This window comes from Dendropsophus ebraccatus, chromosome 9 (assembly GCF_027789765.1).
Source record: "Dendropsophus ebraccatus isolate aDenEbr1 chromosome 9, aDenEbr1.pat, whole genome shotgun sequence".
NCBI lineage: Eukaryota > Metazoa > Chordata > Amphibia > Anura > Hylidae > Dendropsophus > Dendropsophus ebraccatus.
This window is the reverse complement of record NC_091462.1, coordinates 38514208-38534195: the sequence shown is the minus strand read 5'-3', so window position 1 is coordinate 38534195 and position 19988 is coordinate 38514208. Positions and strand designations below refer to the sequence as shown.

Sequence of the window (19988 nt, the reverse complement as noted above, 5' to 3'; positions counted from 1 at the left end):
AAACTTCCATCAATGGTGGTTCTAAAATCAGTCCTCAGGGAACCACAGTTTATTCTGATGTTTAGATATTGCATAGCGTGACAATATAGCGGTGGGTTGATCTCCTATACATATGGGTTGGCTCTACAAAAAGTATTGTATGTGTAAAAATACTGTACATTAGATCATTATTAAAATTGGTTTAATTTATAAGGATTGTCTAGATCTATAAAGGTGGTCTTTTCTATATTCAGATGAGTGTCATAGTTTCTATAAAAGAAGACCCTCCTTCTAATCCTAGTACCCCTCTCAAGGTGACCATAAACATTAGATAGAAGTAGGTGAACGACTGAACAATCATTGGATGAATGATCTCCTGGAAAATGATCTTTCACCTTTGCAGTTATTCACTACTGAGTCCTTATTGGCTTTTAAAAGCATTACAATCTGTAATATTACTACACTTGGGAAATATATTAGGGTCCTTTTTAAACTCATTTAGTGAGCTGACATTGACAATGTTCCCATGGAGTGTAGAAAAGTCTTACTGCCCTGAGAATAAATAATTGCCTTCTGTGTTAGTGCAGGAACCCAGCTGTGAACACCAGACCCCAGGGTCATCATAAACTATAGACTAAACTTCAAGGTTTTTGGCAGGATACCAAATTGTTTCACTTTTGAACTTATTCTTTAAGTTTTTGTTTTGGTGTCACTTTTGCAATACATGAACATGATTCTGTAAAAATGTACTTTGGATTTGGGCTCTTTGGGTTATTTTTCATCTCCTGTAAGACGTTCAAACCATTCAGCTGTTCTCTTTTTTTCAAAGCCACCTCTACCAAAACCGGAAAATACTTGGAATGTAATACACAGATTTTTAATAAAAGTTATCATCGAATATTATGTCTGTAATACATGAGTTTTCCGCACACGTCAGCAGTAATACTTGACATTTTATAGTTTTTTTTTTCCATATTAATTCTCATGCATTTGCAATAGTAAATGTGGGCCATTATGTATGAAGAAATTTTTTTAATCATCATGGATGGATGGTAAGTGTCCCTGCCAACAAGCAAATGTATAATTTTTGGTACCATAGTAAAATATTCTTTACAGTGATGACCACCTACAGTCAACTCAACTTGGTTATTCATGGCCACTTCATAAGTCAAAATTTGAAGCGAATGTAGCAGCAGGTACATCGCTTTAAGATTTATACATCAATAGACTGGCCCCCAGCACGGGGATGCTGGTGCCGTGGTCCATTTATTTGAACCACAGCCAAGATCTCTCGTACAGCGCTAGTGTATTTCTGGTCACCGGCTGGCCTGAAGCACTGAAGACAGTCCTGCCCACCCCAAGTGTAACGTTCTGCCCTCCCCTCTGTGACGTGGCTACATTATTATCAATGGAGCCATGTCACAGAGAGGATGGTCGACTGTCACACTGCGAGCCTCTAGTGCTTCAGGCCAGGCCGGTGCCCGGGAATAGACTGGCACTGTACGCAGGAACCAGGCTGCTGAGTTGAACAACAGGGTCAAGCAGTAAAAATATGATTATGGCTTTGTTCACACAACATTATTTTTTAGTAAAGAACGGATGTTGATTGCAGTGGAGTCAGCGTCCGTTCTTTACTGTAGGGACAGCATTCCATTGAAGTCAATGCAATGTCACCCACTGTGTTCACACAGTGTTATGTAAACATAATGTCATGTTATGATAAAGTAATGTACCTGTCTATTATTTCCAGACGCTGTTCAGTGAACAACCTCCAGAAATAATAGCTGTTCACACAATGTAATGTGCGGCGGCGACCGTGCTTTACATTGAAGTGAATGGTTGATTGACTTGCGGGCACACCTGACGATGCCTGCAAGTCAATGTTAAAAAAAGTACGTTCCTGCAGCTGATACAGAGGCGCATGTTTCCGAAATGTGTATGTAGCACAACTGGATTAGTACATGGGGGGAGATTTATTAGACATTGTATAAAGTAAAACTGGCTCTAGATTCCAAATTTTATTCCTCACAGACTCTTTGGAAAATGAAAGGTGGAATCTGATTGGTTGCTAGGGGCAACTGAGCCAGTTTCACTTTACACCATGTTTGGTGTATTTTGTAATAGGGACTCTCTTTTCTTTTTCCATGGTAATCATACTACAAGTATTTCATTTGTTCATTTAGGTTACAAACCCACTTGCCGGATCTGCAGCGAGTCTCCTTGCTGCGTTTTTGCAGGGAGACTCGCTGCAGATCCCGGCTCTATACTTTCAATAGCAGAGAAACTTGCAGCAGGGATGTACATCCCTGCTGCGATTTTGTCTGCAGCCCGCCCCATTAACCCCCCGGCCGCCGGACATTATACATTACCCGGTCCCCGTTCCTGCTTGCTTCGGGGCTCCCGGTGTCTTCACGGCCCGCCCGGCCAATCAGTGCGCTGCGGCGGGGCAGCGCACTGATTGGCCGGGCGGAACGTGCCGGGAGCCGCTGAAGCAAGCAGGAGCCGGGATCAGGTAATGTATATCCTGCCCGCCCCTCTGCAGCCCCGATCGCCCCCAGCTGCCGGCCGCACGATCGCCTCCAGCCCCGCAGCCCCCGGCCGCACGATCGCCCCCAGCCCCCGGCCGCACGATCGCCTGCAGCCCCGCAGCCCCCGGCCGCACGATCGCCCCCAGCCCCGCAGCCCCCGGCCGCACGATCGCCCCCAGCCCCGCAGCCCCCGGCCGCACGATCGCCCCCAGCCCCCGGCCGCACAATCGCCTGCAGCCCCGCAGCCCCCGGCCGCATGATCGCCCACAGCCCCCAGCCCCGCAGCCCCCGGCTGCACGATCGCCCGCTGGGGGCGATCGTGCGGTCGGGGGCTGCAGGGCTGCAGGCGATCGTGCGGCCGGGGGCTGCGGGGCGATCGTGCGGCCGGGGCTGCGGGGCTGGGGGCGATCGTGCGGCCGGAGGGCTGCAGGCGATCGTGCGGCCGGGGGCTGGGGGGCGATCGTGCGGCCGGGGGCTGCGGGGCTGGGGGCGATCGTGCGGCCGGGGGCTGGGGGCGATCGGGGCTGCAGGGGGGCGGGCAGGATATACATTACCCGGTCCCCGTTCCTGCTTGCTTCGGGGCTTCCGGTGTCTTCACGGCCCGCCCGGTCAATCAGTGCGCTGCGGCGGGGCAGCGCACTGATTGGCCGGGCGGAACGTGCCGGGAGCCGCTGAAGCAAGCAGGAGCCGGGATCAGGTAATGTATATCCTGCCCGCCCCCCTGCAGCCCCGATCGCCCCCAGCCGCCGGCCGCACGATCGCCTCCAGCCCCGCAGCCCCCGGCCGCACAATCGCCCCCAGCCCCGCAGCCCCCGGCCGCACGATCGCCCCCAGCCCCGCAGCCCCCGGCCGCACGATCGCCCCCAGCCCCCGGCCGCACGATCGCCTGCAGCCCCGCAGCCCCCAGCCGCATGATCGCCCGCAGCCCCCAGCCCCACAGCCCCCGGCTGCACGATCGCCCACTGGGGGCGATCGTGCGGTCGGGGGCTGCAGGTCTGCAGGCGATCGTGCGGCCGGGGGCTGCGGGGCTGCGGGCGATCGTGCGGCTGGGGGCTGCAGGCGATCGTGCGGCCGGGGGCTGGGGGCGATCGTGCGGCCGGGGGCTGCGGGGCTGGGGGCGATCGTGCGGCCGGGGGCTGGGGGCGATCGGGGCTGCAGGGGGGCGGGCAGGATATACATTACCCGCTCCCCATTCCTGCTTGCTTCGGGGCTTCCGGTGTCTTCACGGCTCGCCCGGCCAATCAGTGCGCTGCGGCGGGGCAGCGCACTGATTGGCCGGGCGGAACGTGTCGGGAGCCGCTGAAGCAAGCAGGAGCCGGGATCAGGTAATGTATATCCTGCCCGCCCCCCGGCAGCCCCGATCGCCCCCAGCCGCCGGCCGCACGATCGCCTCCAGCCCCGCAGCCCCCGGCCGCACGATCGCCCCCAGCCCCTGGCCGCACGAACACCTGCAGTCTCGCAGCCCCCGGCCGCACGATCGCCCCGCAGCCCCCGGCCGCACGATCGCCCCGCAGCCCCCGGCCGCACGATCACCCCCAGCCCCGCAGCCCCCGGCCGCACGATCGCCCCCGGCCGCACGATCGCCTGCAGCCCCGGGGGCGATCGTGCGGTCGGGGGCTGCAGGGCTGCAGGCGATCGTGCGGCCGGGGCCTGCGGGGCGATCGTGATGCCGGGGCTGCGGGGCTGGGGGCGATCGTGCGGCCGGGGGCTGCGGGGCTGGGGGCGATCGTGCGGCCGGGGGCTGGGGGCGATCATGCGGTCGGGGGCTACAGGGGTGGGGGCGATAGTGCGGCCGGGGGCCGGGGGCTGGGGGCGATCATGCGGTCGGGGGCTGCAGGGCTGGGGGCGATCGTGCGGCCGGGGGCTGGGGGCGATCGTGCGGCCGGGGCTGCGGGGCTGGGGGCGATCGTGCGGCCGGGGGCGATCATGCGGTCGGGGGCTGCAGGGCTGGGGGCGATATACATTACCTGATCCCGGCTCCTGCTTGCTTCAGCGGCTCCCGGCACGTTCCGCCTGGCCAATCAGTGCGCTGCCCCGCCGCAGCGCACTGATTGGCCGGGCGGGCCGTGAAGACACCGGGAGCCCCGAAGCAAGCAGGAACGGGGATCGGGTAATGTATAATGTCCGGCGGCTGGGGGGTTAATGGGGCGGGCTGCAGACAAAATCGCAGCAGGGATGTACATCCCTGCTGCGAGTTTCTCTGCTATTGAAAGTATAGGGCCGGGATCTGCAGCGAGTCTCCCTGCAAAAACGCAGCAAGGAGACTCGCTGCAGATCCGGCAAGTGGGTTTGTAACCTTAAAGGTAATCTGTCACGTTGAATATGCCAACATCATGTTATAGAGTGTGATTTGCTGATCAGATTGATATATTGTTTTGTGAGTGGAGGAAAATTCAGTAGAGCTTATGATTTCTTAATTTTAAGAGGTGGTTCAGGATAAGAAAAACATAGCTCCTTTCATCCAAAAGCAGCACCACCCCTGTCCTAAGGTATGTGTGGTATTAGAACTCTGCCCCATTTACTTCAATGGAACTGAGCTGTAATACCATACACAAGGACAGGAGTGCCACTGTTTCTGAAAGAAAGCATCCATGTTTTTCTAATCCTGTATAACCCCTTCAAGACCGCTCTCTTTCTGAGCTTAGGAGCTGGTCACCAACCCTATAAATATATTATGACAAGACCGTCAAGCAGCTTACAGTAAAAAAATTTCTTTTGACAGCACTCAAAGTTTTAAACTGAACAAGGGGAACAGGCACCATTTATAGAACAGAAGTGCTCCATGTCAGCAGAGATGACTTCCAGATAAAGTAAGGTTTTGGATAGCTAAGCAGATTTAGGCTGCCCGAACTCCACGTGGCAATGAATGGTCAGTGGGAACAGAGGCTCTCATATGTAATACAGAAGTATGTCATTTACTCAGAAGCTCACACTACAGGAAAAGGGGCTCCACAGCAAGGATCAAACCTGGCACACTATTCTGAAACAAGGAGAGGAGCTTCTAGTATTTATTTATTTACCCTTTTTCATGACCTTAAGGCTATGTTCACGCAACGTAAGCTCTGTGGGAATCAAGGCCGTTGTTACAACAGCCGTGATTCCCACGGAACTTACGTAGTGCTGCCTTCTGAGGGAATACACATAGCATACACTCCGGACAGGATCCCTAGCGGCGCCAAAGTAAACTGACATGTCAGTTTTCTGCGGCTGCTATTCATTGAATAGTGGCCGCAGAAAACCATGTCAGTGCACACTATGGAGCGAGCGGCTCCGGCCGCGCGCTTCATAGTGTGCAGTGGGAAGTTCAGATGCGGGTGCTCACGGATGCACCCGCATCAGAACTCTGTGGCGATAAAGATCATGATCTTTTCAGAGACCAGCAGTTCCGTGACCGGGTCGGGTCATGGAACGGCCAGTCTCTTACGTAGTGTAAGCATAGCCTAAGACAGTATCTCATGCCTTAAAAAATAAAAAAATATGTTATACTCACTTTGTCCAACAACTTTTGCTACGATTCTGAATCCCCGCTGATCTCTGCTGATCAGGTCTTCTTGCTGACCTTTTGACACACAGGAAATGCCAGCTCAAACAATTGCTTAGTAAGGCAGGTTATCGCTGGCTAAGGGGGTATTAACTGTGGGGGGAGACAGGAATCATGAATTACTGTAAATACAATACATTTTTAAATTTAATATAAAAAAAAAGAAAAAAAAAATATTAGAAGATTAGAAAGATTTGAAAACCAGTTACTTCTGGTCTGATTATGTTCATCATTCATGTACGCAGCCTAAATCTGCTCTGTACAGTGTGGCACAGTCCCTCCTTGTCTAATCCAGCACTGTCCTTTTTATTGGGTGTCACACAAGATTTACATACACAGAGTTTGATTTATAATTTTTGTAATATAAAATATACAAGACCTGGTAGATATACTAACAACTCACACACTGTCCTTCATTCCTATGATAACTTGTCACTTTTATCTACAGGATAAGGAGGAAAGTCAAGAATTGACATGAATATTTAGAATTTCACTGTATGATCCTGCAACAAATAACAACTTTCTGCTTTAGGTCCAGAAAGAATAAGAGACACTCCATAGGTGATCACCTTGTCGACCCTGAAAAGAAATCCAGACAAACTTTTATTATACAAGAGGAGTCAAACAAGGAAACTGGCCACTTACTAGCCCGCACCTATAAAGCCACCATCACTCCCATCAGTGATGCCAAGCTGACAGAAGGCAGACCACCAGGGCTTTCAGATGTTGATTGGATAACACTTCTTGTCATCTATGTCTGTGTGTCCGTCATGTATTGGATACTGTATTAGCTAATGTACTTCTTCACATTGACTTCAGGAGGACTTGTTTTTTTTTTTTTTATCAAGCTACTTTTAGATTAGCCTTTCTTAAAGGGGTACTCTGAAGACTCAAAGATTACTTTGTAATATAACTTCATTAAAAAAATATATAACATTTAACTTTCATTGAGTGGCAGCAGTAAGGGACAACATTGCCCCTCTGTGCCACCACTGTTTGGGTCAGGAACTGCAGGGCTGTCTAAGCTCTGCAGTTCCTGATCCCCTGATCAAGTGCTGCCGCACGGTGCTGTGCAAGGAGGGTCCTGGCCCGCGTGTACTGTAAATCTACAGTACATGGAGGAACAGGAACCCGCGCTGTGTAGCGCTGCATGGATCAGGAGCAGGAGAGTTCCTGCAGTTCCTGACTCACCCACTGGCAGCAGAGGGGCCGTATTGCCCCTTACTGCTGCCACTTAAGTAATACAGCCAAGTAATACATTTATTTTAATGAAGCTATATAGCAAAGTAGTCAAAAACAGAGGGAGGAGGCAGGGGGAGGATAAGGCCTGTGGGCACTTGACGTTCATTTGTATACATTAAGAAACTGTTAAATACCTAGAAGCCCTGGTTAGTTATATTATATGAAATCATATGACAGATTCCCTTTAAAGCATAGGAACACATTTAAGATTCATATAAATTATTTTACTGAACAGATTCAGGCTGGGTTTAAAGTAGAGTAACATTGAAAATATATGGTATCACTTGTAGAGATGAGCGAACCGGCCGAGGTTCGGGTTCGTATGAACCTGAACTCTCGGCTTCTGATTCCCGTTGTCTGCCCGCTCCGTGTTGAGGGTGGATACAGCATGAGGACCGCCTGGAAAACTGGGATACAGCCAGAGCCATAGGCTGTATCCTAGTTTTTTAGGCGGTCCTCAGGCTGTATCCACTCTCTCTACGGAGCGGGCAGATAGCGGGAATCAGAAGCTGAGAGTTCAGGTTTATACGCCCCCGAAACCTCGGCTGGTTCGCTCATCTCTAATCACTTGCTATAGGATGAGAATGTTTTATAGCCTGTATTGTAGTTTAGAGCTACATTCATAAACCTTCAGAGCTGAAATCTAAGCAGGGGAAATAAATTCTGTGAGGGTAACATTTAAAGCAAATGTACCACTAGGTACATCATTTTGTGTTTTTTACATGAATATACCAGAGCCTGCACGGGGATGCCGCCGCTTATTTACCGTGCACGGCATCAGTCTATTACCGAGCACCGGCCCGGCATGAAGCACTGGGGGCAGGCCTGCCAGCCCCAAGTGTGACGAAACCCCCTCCCCTCTGTGACGCTGCTCCATTAGAATCAATGTCACAGAGGGTAGGCGTGATCATCACCAACTTCAATGCCGTGTCGGTGCTCGGGAATAGACTAGCGCTGTGCACGGGAAATGGGTGGCGGCATCCCCGCGCCGGTCTATTCATGTTAAGAACACAAAACAATGTACCTAGTGGTACATTCGCTTTAAGACCATATTACACGGCCCGATGTTCCCGGGGAAGCGAGCAACGACCCATCAGCTCAGAGCTTGCTTCCCCTTCATTCCCCATGTTGAAAGACCATGATCTGCCAACATTGTGCATTAAATGTTGTACACTAAATGATTATCGGCCTGAATAGTCAGTAATCAGGCCGGTATTTGTTTAGTATAGTAGCTCACAGTAGCTCTGCTAAGCTGGAAGGGAAGTTTCTATCATAAAGCTTGCTGACTGTTTCTTGTGACAAACCAGCATAAGTGTGAGAAATACTTTTTGCACATGTAATATAAATAGGTATAAAGGTTTAGGCCCTGTATAATGGTGTTAAGATATTAAAATATACCTATATTATGTAAGCTGTGCCTTATGCATCATGTAAATGTACATTTATTTTGTTATTTATTAGTTTGGTAAAATGGTCAAACAAGCAACACATAAAAGATAATATTCAGGGAATATAATGGATGTAAAATAATATGTTTGAATATTGGTCATACCTAAGTGACAGTGGTTGGAAGAAAGTTTTTTTCAGGCTACATTTAAAGGGAAACTGTCAGCTAAAGGGGACGTCCCAACCTGCTACATAGTAGCAGTAAACTGTGAGACTATTCATACCTTTATTGGTGGTAATCCAAAACTAAAATTGTCTAAATAATGCTTTTTATTTCCACTCAAGGTCATAGAGGCGAGGCCAGGGCATTGGATTACCTTGAAGTGCCATGGCTACACCTCTATGACAAGTCAGGGGACGTCCCCTCTAGCTGACAGTTTCCCTTTAAGATCCCTGCTTCCGAGGATTACCCCGTGTGGAGTGTGGTGAGGGAGTGTCCTCCTCATACCTTTAGCTCTGCTGCATAATCTGGGGATCTATAGATCTTCAACCTGGTAACTGACTACCTACATAGGTGAAGACTGAACTTTATATCACTTTTTGCCGATCCCACTATTTTTTGTAATTTTAACACACTTTTGGGTGTTTATTTTTAGGGCAATCCAGGATGGATTATGTTCAGTGTTTTTATGTAGAGAATTTAATTGTGGCCAAGCCAAATAATTGTGATAATGCAGGAGGCCCTGGTGTAAATTCTAAGCGGAAGAGATATCTGTCCCCATACACCTTATATCACTTGTGGCAGGTTCAGCCATAAATATAGATGGATAGATGATATTGCTTGAGATAGTGGCCGAGCATGATGGAATTTCACTGCCCAACACCATTGTTCTTGGAGAGATAAGCCACAGCCAGAGCTATCTGTCTGCAGCTTACTCCTCCTCTCTCCATAGAGAATACAGGAACGTTCAGCAGAGCTGAAGACTGACTAGAGTGGTCACTAATGAGAGAAGACTATGTACACACACAACAGGGACTGAGCCAGTGGAAAAATGTGCAAGTGTGAAAATGAGAAACGGTAGTAAAGACGTCAATGGAGCTGTTTGGGATTTTTTTTTTTCATTTGGGTAAAAGATCAAATCAGCAAAAAATTACTCACCCCCAAATCCCCTTCAGTAGCCTCAGCAGTTTCTGCTTGCATGTCCAGAATGGCACATGACCTCCTAAGGCTGGCTATTGGATGGAGCAGCATGTGAACAATGTGCATAATGTTATGAAAACAGATTGATCCCTGTTTGAAATTGATGAATACTTATTTGGATTGATATCATTATAACATACCTGCAAAGACAAGCTTATGAAAACAGATTGTGTGATACAAAGGAATAGTTAGAGATGAGCGAATATCGAGCATGCTTGAGTTCTTCCGAACCCGAGCGTTCGGCATTTGATTAGCGGTGGCTGCTGAACTTGGATAAAGCCCTAAGGCTATGCAGAAAACATGGATATAGTCATTGGCAGTATCCATGTTTTCCAGACAACCGTAGAGCTTTATCCAAGTTCTGCAGTCCCTGCTAATCAAATGGCGAACGATCGGGTTCGGATGGACTTAAGCATGCTCGATATTTGCTCATCTTTAGTCCCTGTCATTAAAAAATAAAAAACTTTTGAATTTTCACAAGAACATGTCAAAGCTTTTGATCGGTTGGGGTCTCACTGTTAAGACCCTAATTGATAAGAAGAACAAGTAGGAAGAAGCACGCAGTAGCGAGCTGCACTTCCCCGCTTTCCATCATCTATCCAGAGGCCTCATAGACTTCTAATGAAGCTGGCTGGACAGAATGTCTGCAAGCCGTGAAGAGAAATGCGTTTCAGTACCCATTTAAAGCAAACTGCATGAAGATTTCCATGCCACCTGATTGACATTGCCACACAGATTCTATCCGTGCCATCTACTCCTCATACTGCAGCCCAGTTTCCAAGATTTCCTCAGTTGTGTAAATATGCAAATGTGCTACTTTGGTGCACTGGAGGTGGGCCCAGCACCCGCAGCGCACCACTATCTCCTCCCCTTCAGAATAAGGTCTGTCCCCAGCCTGGCATGTCACTGAGGGGAGAAGATATCCGTGCACTCGGGGCACTGGGCCTGCCTCCAGGGCAACAATGTAGCATATTTACATATTTGCAAAATGGGGGATATCTTGGGGACCAGGCGTCAGTATGAGGAATAGATGGCACTGCTAAAATCTGCACTAGGCCAGAGCTAGGGGATTCCGATCAGGCTATTTAATTGATAGGCACCTGCTGCTCTCCTCCACAGTATACATAAGATACCCATTTACTCATTTATATGGTAATGTGTAGACTATGGCTTGAATTATGTTTAATGAATTATTATTATTAATTTATTAAATTATATTCATTGATTATGGTTGAGTATGGCCCAAAAGATATTATAGTTACTGAAACCTGGTATCAGGGTCAAACCGTGTCATCGGAAACTAACACTATAAGAGGCACATGACTTGGTCATAGACTTTTTCCCTTATCAGATGTGCGGCTCATAACAACTTGTCAAGTGGTTCAAGTGCACGAAATAGTTGGGAATTTTTCCTGCTAAAAGAAACCAAATGCAGATCAGCCACCGTCCTGGATATTCTGCTGTACTAGAATTGTACTTATTGCACAATAATTAATTTATTGAGTGATTTTTATTTAATGAACAATATAAAGAACAAAATGCATATACAATGAATAATAAACTTTATTTTTCAAATGTTGTCCCGTGCCTTATTTAGTGGGAAATGATAAACCAGCAATAAGACAACAATACTATAACCAGCTGGTCACACCACATTTTTCATTTTAGAGGGCAACAGATCTTCAAAGAATTTGGGTTCGTTCAAACCCGAACAATCAGCATCTCGCTGCCCAGGGAAGTTGGATGCCTTCCAAGGACTGTATGCACTTTCTCAAAGCAGCAGGATAAAAAATGCCAAACTATACTAGACAGACATACACCCCAAATATTGGCTCTGCTCAGCATTGACTCCAATTGACTCCAATAGTAAAGGATTATGTATTTTATATACAGTAGTATCAACATATTCCACAGCATTGCCATCATTAAATCGAATGTACCACTAAGCACATCGCTTTGTGTTTTCCACATGAACAGAACAGGGCTGGCGCGGGAATGCTGGTGCCGCGGTCACAGAGGGGAGACGCGTCACATAGAAGAGGGGGTTTCATCACACTGGGGGCTGGCAAGCCAACATACATTGCTTCATGCAGGGTCGGTGTTCTGAACACACCATGCAAGGGAACCGGGAGGCAGTTCACAAAAAGGACCACGGCACTAGTATCCACACGATGGCATCGGTCTGTTAATGTAAAAAAAACAAACTGATGTACCTAGTTGTACATTTGCTTTAACATCCTCCCCTGACCTCATGGTGTCCTTTTGCTTTTTATTTTTATTTATTAAAATTATTAAATTCTGAAATGTGTGTATATAATATAATCCCTGTATTGTGTGTATGAAAAAAAAAAATACTGCAGAGTATGTTGGCGCTATACAAATAAATTATATATATATGTTGCAGTGAAATGATAGAATCCAGGGATTTGATCAAATCCCGGGAAATGATGGAATGGATGCGCTGTTCCATCATTTCCCTAGGGCAGAGCGGCACGCCTCCCCGGCAGGCATATGGCAGTGGGGCGGACGGGGAGCAGAGCGGCACACCTCCCAGCAGGCATACGGCTTTGGGGCGGACGAGGAGCAGAGGGAACGGGCAGGGGGAGCAGGAGGCGTGTCGCAGAGCGGGGCGGACAGGACAAGAGGCGGAGCGAAGCAGCACAACTCGCAGCAGGCAGCGGGGGAGGACAGGGAGCGGAGCGGACAGGCCGGGGGAGCAGGAGGCGCGTAGCAGGAGAAACGAGTGGAACAGGGAGCAGAGAGACGAAATAGTAAGTGAACTCTATGTCGCTTCCATCATTTCCCTGAAAGGGGTCAGTGATTTGATCAATTCCCTAGGGAAATGATGGAATGACGGTGCGGTCATTTTATCATTTCCCGGGATTTGATCAAATCCCTGATTCCATCATTTCACTGCAATATATATATATATATATATATATATATAGTCATGATGTAGTCCAGAAATGTGTCATGCATGCATGCCTTGCAAGTTTCTTGGTATATGACAATACAGATAAAATCTTAAATGGAACCTGACAATAGAACAGAACAACAGAGACCAGCAAGGAATAGGAACAGGATCTCAATTACACTGGGGGCTACAACAGAATTGAAAAGGGTTAACATAAAGGGCTCTGGAAAGCATAGTCACTTCCACTGAGCCAGGATATCTCGTTCCTATGGATAAAGAATCTTAAAATGTCAGCCTCTATATCTTGCTGAAGCATGTCAGGCATTTGGCATTAAACAGCTGCCCCCTGCACTGAGTAACGCACTAACTGTATAAGATATCCAGAAGCTGGCATGGCAATACATGGAAAAAGAACATGCAGCTTCTACTGAAGAAACGAAACTGGACGATGTTGTATAAAAGCTAAATCATATTGACTCTGAGAAGTTATAAGACTGGTCTATGTATATAACTTAATATATTACTGTATAATGGAAGGGGTATGTCTATATTGTAGGCTTGGACACACCTGATCAAGGTTCACAGTAAGTGTCAAGAGCTTGGGGCTTATCAGACAGAACATGGAGACCTGAACCTCCCCTGTGGATTCCATTGCAAAATTTTATTAGTTTCTATTTTTATTCTTCTCTTGAACCTATTATAAAGAGTCAATTTATCAGGTGTGTTCTGCATATGAAAAATGGCCTCGCCAGTGAAGTCTCTCAACAATTTGAGTGCTGGGCTGCTGAGCATAATTTCTATAGAAAAAAAAACTAGACCACATTTCAGAACCTTATAGAGAGCATACTGTATATACAAGGCACACCTAGGTATTGCTTGTACAGGAGCTAAAAGGTTATTTCTCTAGGACTGGACTGCGGAGTCGGCTTCAGGTTCTTGTGGGACTTTGGGAAACAGAGCCTCAGCGGGCCCCTCATTCATCCACTATGCACCCATCATCCATACACTATGCACAATCACTTGAGACACCACTAACATACACAAACACATTATTTACACAGAGACACACTGACTGACTGACTCTGACATACTAAGACACTTACACACAGCACTCAGCTCAGTCTTGTCCCTCTTCCTCTCTGTCTGGCTGCTCTCGACACTGTAAGGTTGAGGACCTTCAGGTCATGTGATCAGGTCCTTCACCCTTTTCTCTCTCTGCTCCATCTCCTGTGTCTTCTGATGTTCAGCTGTTCCCTAGAGGCGCTATGAGCCCTGGCACATGCCCGGGTAAGCCCTGTGCTGAAGCTGGCCCTGCTTGTATGTACTAATGTATGTTAGTGTATTGTGTTGCATATGTTTCTTTCGGTTTATTGCAGGTATTTAGTGGCTTAATTAATGTCAGTCCCCAGCTCTGCCAACAATAGAAGAAGGTACAGGTATTGGCTTATATCCTGGATGGGTCTAACACTCTCAGAAGGGTGCATGAGCCGATGCTCAGGGGGTAAGGGAGAGGCCCTGTTCCTCTGCACACTACCTTCTCCTTCTTGTCACCCTGGTTGCTGTGTCTATACAGTAACCTGGGGTTAAAGTGCCCAGCTTACTGTATAGAGGCAGTGAATAACAGGAGTGTGCAGAGATGCTGGGAAAAAATCTTCATGTTGGCTTCATCCTAGCTTAGGGCCCACCAAGGGGGAAGAGCCCACCTGGGGATTCCCCGACTCCCCGGGGGATCATTGCCAGCCTGCATGGGGTTACACTAATCAACTGCATCACCATACTGAGTGGAGTGAACCTTTGAGTAGTTTTTCAGCAGAAAACTAGAGACTGTTAAGGAGCTTGTGGATTGGAGGTTTGGAAACATGGCTCAGGACTGAGTGAAACTGATGAGGAGGGTCACTTGTTTAACCCTTAGAGGACCGGGCCAATATAAATTTTTGCGTTTTCGTTTTTTTTCATCCTTGTGCTTAAAAGGCCATAGCAGTTGCATTTTTTCACCTAGAAACCCACAGGAGCCCTTATTTTTTGTGCCACTAATTGTACTTTGCAATGACAGGCTGAACTTTTTCATAAAGTACACTACGAAACCAGAAAAAAATTAAATGTGTGGTGAAATTGAAAAAAAAAAACGAATTTCTTTTATTTGGAGGCTTTTTTTTTTACGCCATTCACCCTGGGGTAAAACGGACTTGTTCTATATGTTCCTCAAGTCGTTACGATTACAATGATATGTAACATGTATAACTTTTATATTATGTGATGGCATATAAAAAAATTCAAACCATTGTTAACAAAAATATGTTCCTTAAAATCGCTCCATTCCCAGGCTTATAGCGCTTTTATCCTTTGGTCTATGGGGCTGTGTGAGGTGTCTTTTTTGCGCCATGATGTGTTCTTTCTATCTGTACCTTGATTGCGCATATGCGACTTTTTAATTGCTTTTTATTACAATTTTTCTAGATTTGATGTGACCAAAAATGCGCAATTTTGCACTTTACCGTTTACCGTGCAAGATCAGGAATGTGATTAATTAATAGTTCGGGCGATTACGCACACGGCAATGCAAAACATGTTTATTTATTTATTTATTTATTTTTATAACATGGGAAAAGGTGATTTGAACTTTTATTAGGGGAGGGGGCTTTTTTATTAATAACACTTTTTTTTTTCTTTTACACTTATACTAGAAGCCTTATACTAGTATAAGCACACTGATCTCTCATTGAGGAGCAATCCACATGTCCGGCTGCAGCAGTCGGAAGCAATCGAGTGGCGAGCCGGCAACGGGTATAACAGAACAGTTGGGATCCAACAGCACTCAGCAATGAGATCTGCCTAGTAGAGCATAGAGATGTGGATGCATGCTGTATGGTTGGTATTGACAATTTACCAACAAGTAGACACCAAAATATTGAAAATTCAACAGCATCCAGTGGAGAGATTAATCTTCAAATTAGCTTTATTGCATATCCAGGACAAACAGTGGACGTTTCGACCAACAGTTGGTTGTATGCTTGATAAAGACTGTTGGTTGAAACGTCTCTGTTTGTCATGGATATGCAATAAGGTTCATTTAAAGATTAATATCTCTAGTGGATGCTGTTTAATTTTCCCTATTTAGAAAAAGGATATGTCTACACATGGGGGGGGGGGCATTGCAAAACATGGAGGGGGGGCCAAGGTCTCTTCCTGTGCCGTACTTACCTTAATATATACCTGGGAGCAAAAATCTGTGCTGGCTTAGAACTGGCGCAGATTCCAGAGACTGCTACGCTGCAGCCTCAGGTTCATTACGCATTTTTTCTGACATTTATTAGTTTGAATTCATAAGAGAACATTTAGAAAATGGTAAAAATGACATACCCAAATAAAAGTAGATGCAACAGAGGTATGCCCCACTCACAGGAATAAAGTGGAGATATGGCACCTACAATGGAGGGACCACCAAGTGAGATACTAAGGGGAATACCAATACAGGAAAAATCTTTTAGATGCTTGGAGAAAATAACACTGAGGCTGCATTCACACGTTCCATGTTCCGTACGGAATGCCTGTAACAGATTAATTAGATGCTGGGAGTGGGGGAACTGTACAGATATGCGCCGCGCTGCTGCTTCATTACAGCATGGTTCTTCCGCTCCCAGCATCTAATTACAGATGCTGTCCGGAAGGGGGAGAAGTCCATTACAGACATTCCACGTCCGTGTTCCATGCGGAACGCGGAACGTGTGAATGTAGCCTAACTACAGTATATGTCCATACACTGAATTACATAAATATACTGTATATATGATAGCATGTGAGTACTGTGCATGCTATGGTCGCAAAATGATAACCAAGTGGCTGTAACTCCGCCCCATAAATTAAAACAAATCTGCCCCCCCCCCCAAAAAAAAAAAAAACTGCACGTGGCATCCCAAACAGAAACACTTTTTCTAGTGCTTATTGTCCTGCAAACCAAAGTGTATTTAGTGTAGCAAAATAAATGGCCACCAATGACACTGCGGTGGGGTGGTAAGATGGTGGTGCACAGAGAAAATAAATATATACCTCTCCAAGACAGCATAGCTATAAGACAATTTTCTATGTATGGTAGTGCAGTATACATCTAAATTTTAGTCATACAATTATAAAATAATAAAGTATGCAGAGTATAGGAATAATATTATCACCATATCACCTCCATACAGTTACTATATAATTCCCACTATTCCAAGACCAATATTTTCAATAATACAAGGCATAATATCACCCAATTAACAGCATACCGTTACTGAAAAAGATGGTATATTAATACTATTACTACTAAAGAGATGAATATTACTACCTTACCTTGACCACCACGACAAAATGATATACTCTTACCAAATAATATCACCGCACCATGATCATACATTACTGCCATATTGTTAATAAATAAAAACACTATTACAATGAATATTATCCTGCATACTTAAATAGTGGTAGATATCAGTTCTACACTGACTGTGCAAATTGTATAAGTCATCACAGTACAGTTAAGCCCCTTTTACATGGGACGAGTATCATCATGGAGTGTTGTTTGTTTGGCCCATAATGGGCCCGAGTAGCAATCAGCTTAAAAGCAGGAAAATGCCCAATCCTTGGCTGATTGCATGTTTTGTGTGGTGGCAAAATTTCTCACACATCTCTCTGCTTAAATAGACGACATGTGGCTGATATATTTAAATCAAATGTCCACAGGAATAATACAGGGATCATTAGTGTGGCCTGGCCGCTCCATTTATTGTGCCTTGTGTAGGCACTACAAACGAGTGCCAAGCTTGCTGATCGGCACTTGCTTGCGTCCTTGTAGGGCCCCATATCATATGAAATGACCCTTAAATGCAGTCCTTTTCTTTTCAGGTTCTCTCTGTCCTAGACTTCAATAAAGATGTTTTCAGCCATGGCTCAACTCTGCAGAATTTGCAGAAACTCTGCAGAATGTCAGGATCCTCACTTTTCCAGTACCATCCTTACCATTCCCTACTTCTATGAAATTTCTCCATCTATAGAACCTCAAATGATAATAATGACCCCACAGAGTATTTAGTCTCCTTATGTGCACCCACACTGTAGTTAGGTCTCTACTGTGACCCCACACAGTAGCTAGATCCCCTTTATGTGCACACTCTAGTTAGGCCCCTCTTTGTTAGGCCCCTCAGACACAGTTTGTTGTTCTCTGCCCTCTGGACTTACATTTTGGTACTTACATTTTGGTGAAGTTCTAAAATATCATCTTTTTCAATGGCTATGAGAGATTACAAATGTCCTTTCTCTCTTTTTCAGTTATTCTTGTTTTCTTAATATACTACCTTTTTATGCTTCTTGTTTTTTTTTTATATGCCACCTTTCCATTATATATTTCTTTTCTATACTTCTTTCAATTTTTTCCCTGTATTTCTATGTTGTTTCATGGTCATAAGACAGTGGGTATAATAGCATAATAGGAATGTAGTGTATATTGTATGCTTTCACCCCCTATGTAACTCCACAACTTTATTATACTTCTGTATTTGCATTGTCTTTTTTTTTTTCATTTTGTATTTTTATAAAAAATAAAATAATAATAACTAAAATTAAATAGGCTACAATATAGTGATAAAAATAAATGCTGCGCTTAAGTGTTTTTTCTTTCCTTGTGGATTGGGGGGAGGGTATGGGTAAAAACTGCACCACTACTGCAAAGTAACACAATCACTGGTTCATGGTAAGGTTTAACTAATGCTGCGTTTACACAGAACGATAATTCACCCAATTGTACGATTAACGATTTCGAAGTAACAATTAATTTTTTTTATAGCGGTCAGCGTTTAGACGGAACAATATATACCGTACGGAAAAATAGTTTGGCGATTGTTTTGCAATCGTTTTGCGATCGCTAAAGCCTATCTCGCACATAGGTTAAATCGGTGAACGACTGTTTACACGGAACGATCTGCAAATTTTTTGCGAACGGCCAACGACGATTTGAGAACAAGTTCAAAGATCAAAATGAACAATTTCTTGCTCGTCGATTGATCGTTCGCTGCGTTTACACGTATGATTATCGTTCGAATTCGATCGGTATTGTGCAAATTCGCACGATAATCGTTCCGTGTAAACGCAGCATTAGATAGATAACTTTAGTCAATGGGGGCACAAGTTAGACTTCTAGGCTACATTTATCCAGACTTTTCCCAGTGTTGTTATATGGTATCTGCTGAAGTCAACATTTTAGCAGCTATTTATGGTGTCTCTATAATCAGCATGGCACATTCTCATTCTATAGTGATGATAGATATTCACCTTGGAGATGAGTGATTACAAGAATTGTATAGACTGTACTTCGTGTAATGTTGTTGTTCATTTATTAAAGGGAACAACTTCTCACGTTCCACAAAGACAACTCTATACGATATGTAAGTTACGTTATAATTTCTTACAATTCTATCCAGTAATAATAATTGTGATATTATAAATTATAAGCAGAAAGAAAGGCATACATTTGCACATATTAAAAAATCGTATAAGCATCTACATTGTGCACATGTGCCAGTCTGTCAGCGACTAATTTTTGCGCTTGTAAAAGTTTATAGGGAAGGTTTAGAAGGTTAGAAATAGCTTTTACAGCCCCTTGAGTAACAGTTCTGGAGACCAGCGGTCTAATGGGATTACATTTAACAAGGGAACACGTTAAAAAGTTAAACCTAAAACACTTACACAATATAAAGTGTATAATAAATATATATATATATATATATATTTATACAGTATATATATATATATATATATATATATATATATATATCATTATTATTTTTATAATTATTATTATTTATAAAGCACCCTTAATTCCAGAGCGCTATACAAGCAATAGGGGGTGACAAACAGGAACATTCCAAGATCCAAAACAGGTTACATGAAGTTAAATGGCCGACTAGTACATGGGGAGGACCCTGCCCCTGCTTAGAGGGAATAAAAAAAAAGATTTTTTTCCCACAAGCATCTATTAAATTATAGGTAGATTTTAACAAAGAACTTTGAATGCATGAAATATTCCATGTGAATATCTAGCATTTTCAGTTAGGGTGTTATTACACCAAACAATTACCGCCCATACTTGGCTGATTTCACCGCAAAATGTGTGGTTAATGCTAATTTAATGGTCTTCTCTAAAGATGTCATCAACGTCATATGAAC

The 19988-nt window shown here is 45.1% G+C and overlaps 1 protein-coding gene across 3 annotated transcripts in view; it reads left to right on the top strand.

Moving 5' to 3' along the window:
• Nucleotides 1-6868, top strand: part of CCDC141 (coiled-coil domain containing 141) — a 133721-nt gene extending 126853 nt beyond the window's left edge. The window contains exons 23-24 of one of the 3 annotated variants that reach the window (XR_011364533.1): nt 5230-5376; nt 6581-6669. Coding sequence is in view for 2 of the 3 variants with exons in the window: in XM_069983053.1 (XP_069839154.1) it covers nt 6581-6839 (259 nt within the window). In the remaining variant the exon portion in view is untranslated. Of the gene's footprint in view, nt 1-5229; nt 5377-6580 lie in introns of all 3 variants that reach the window. The other 2 variants (XM_069983054.1, XM_069983053.1) reach the window with 2 other exon arrangements.
• The last annotated feature ends 13120 nt before the right edge of the window (nt 6869-19988 follow it).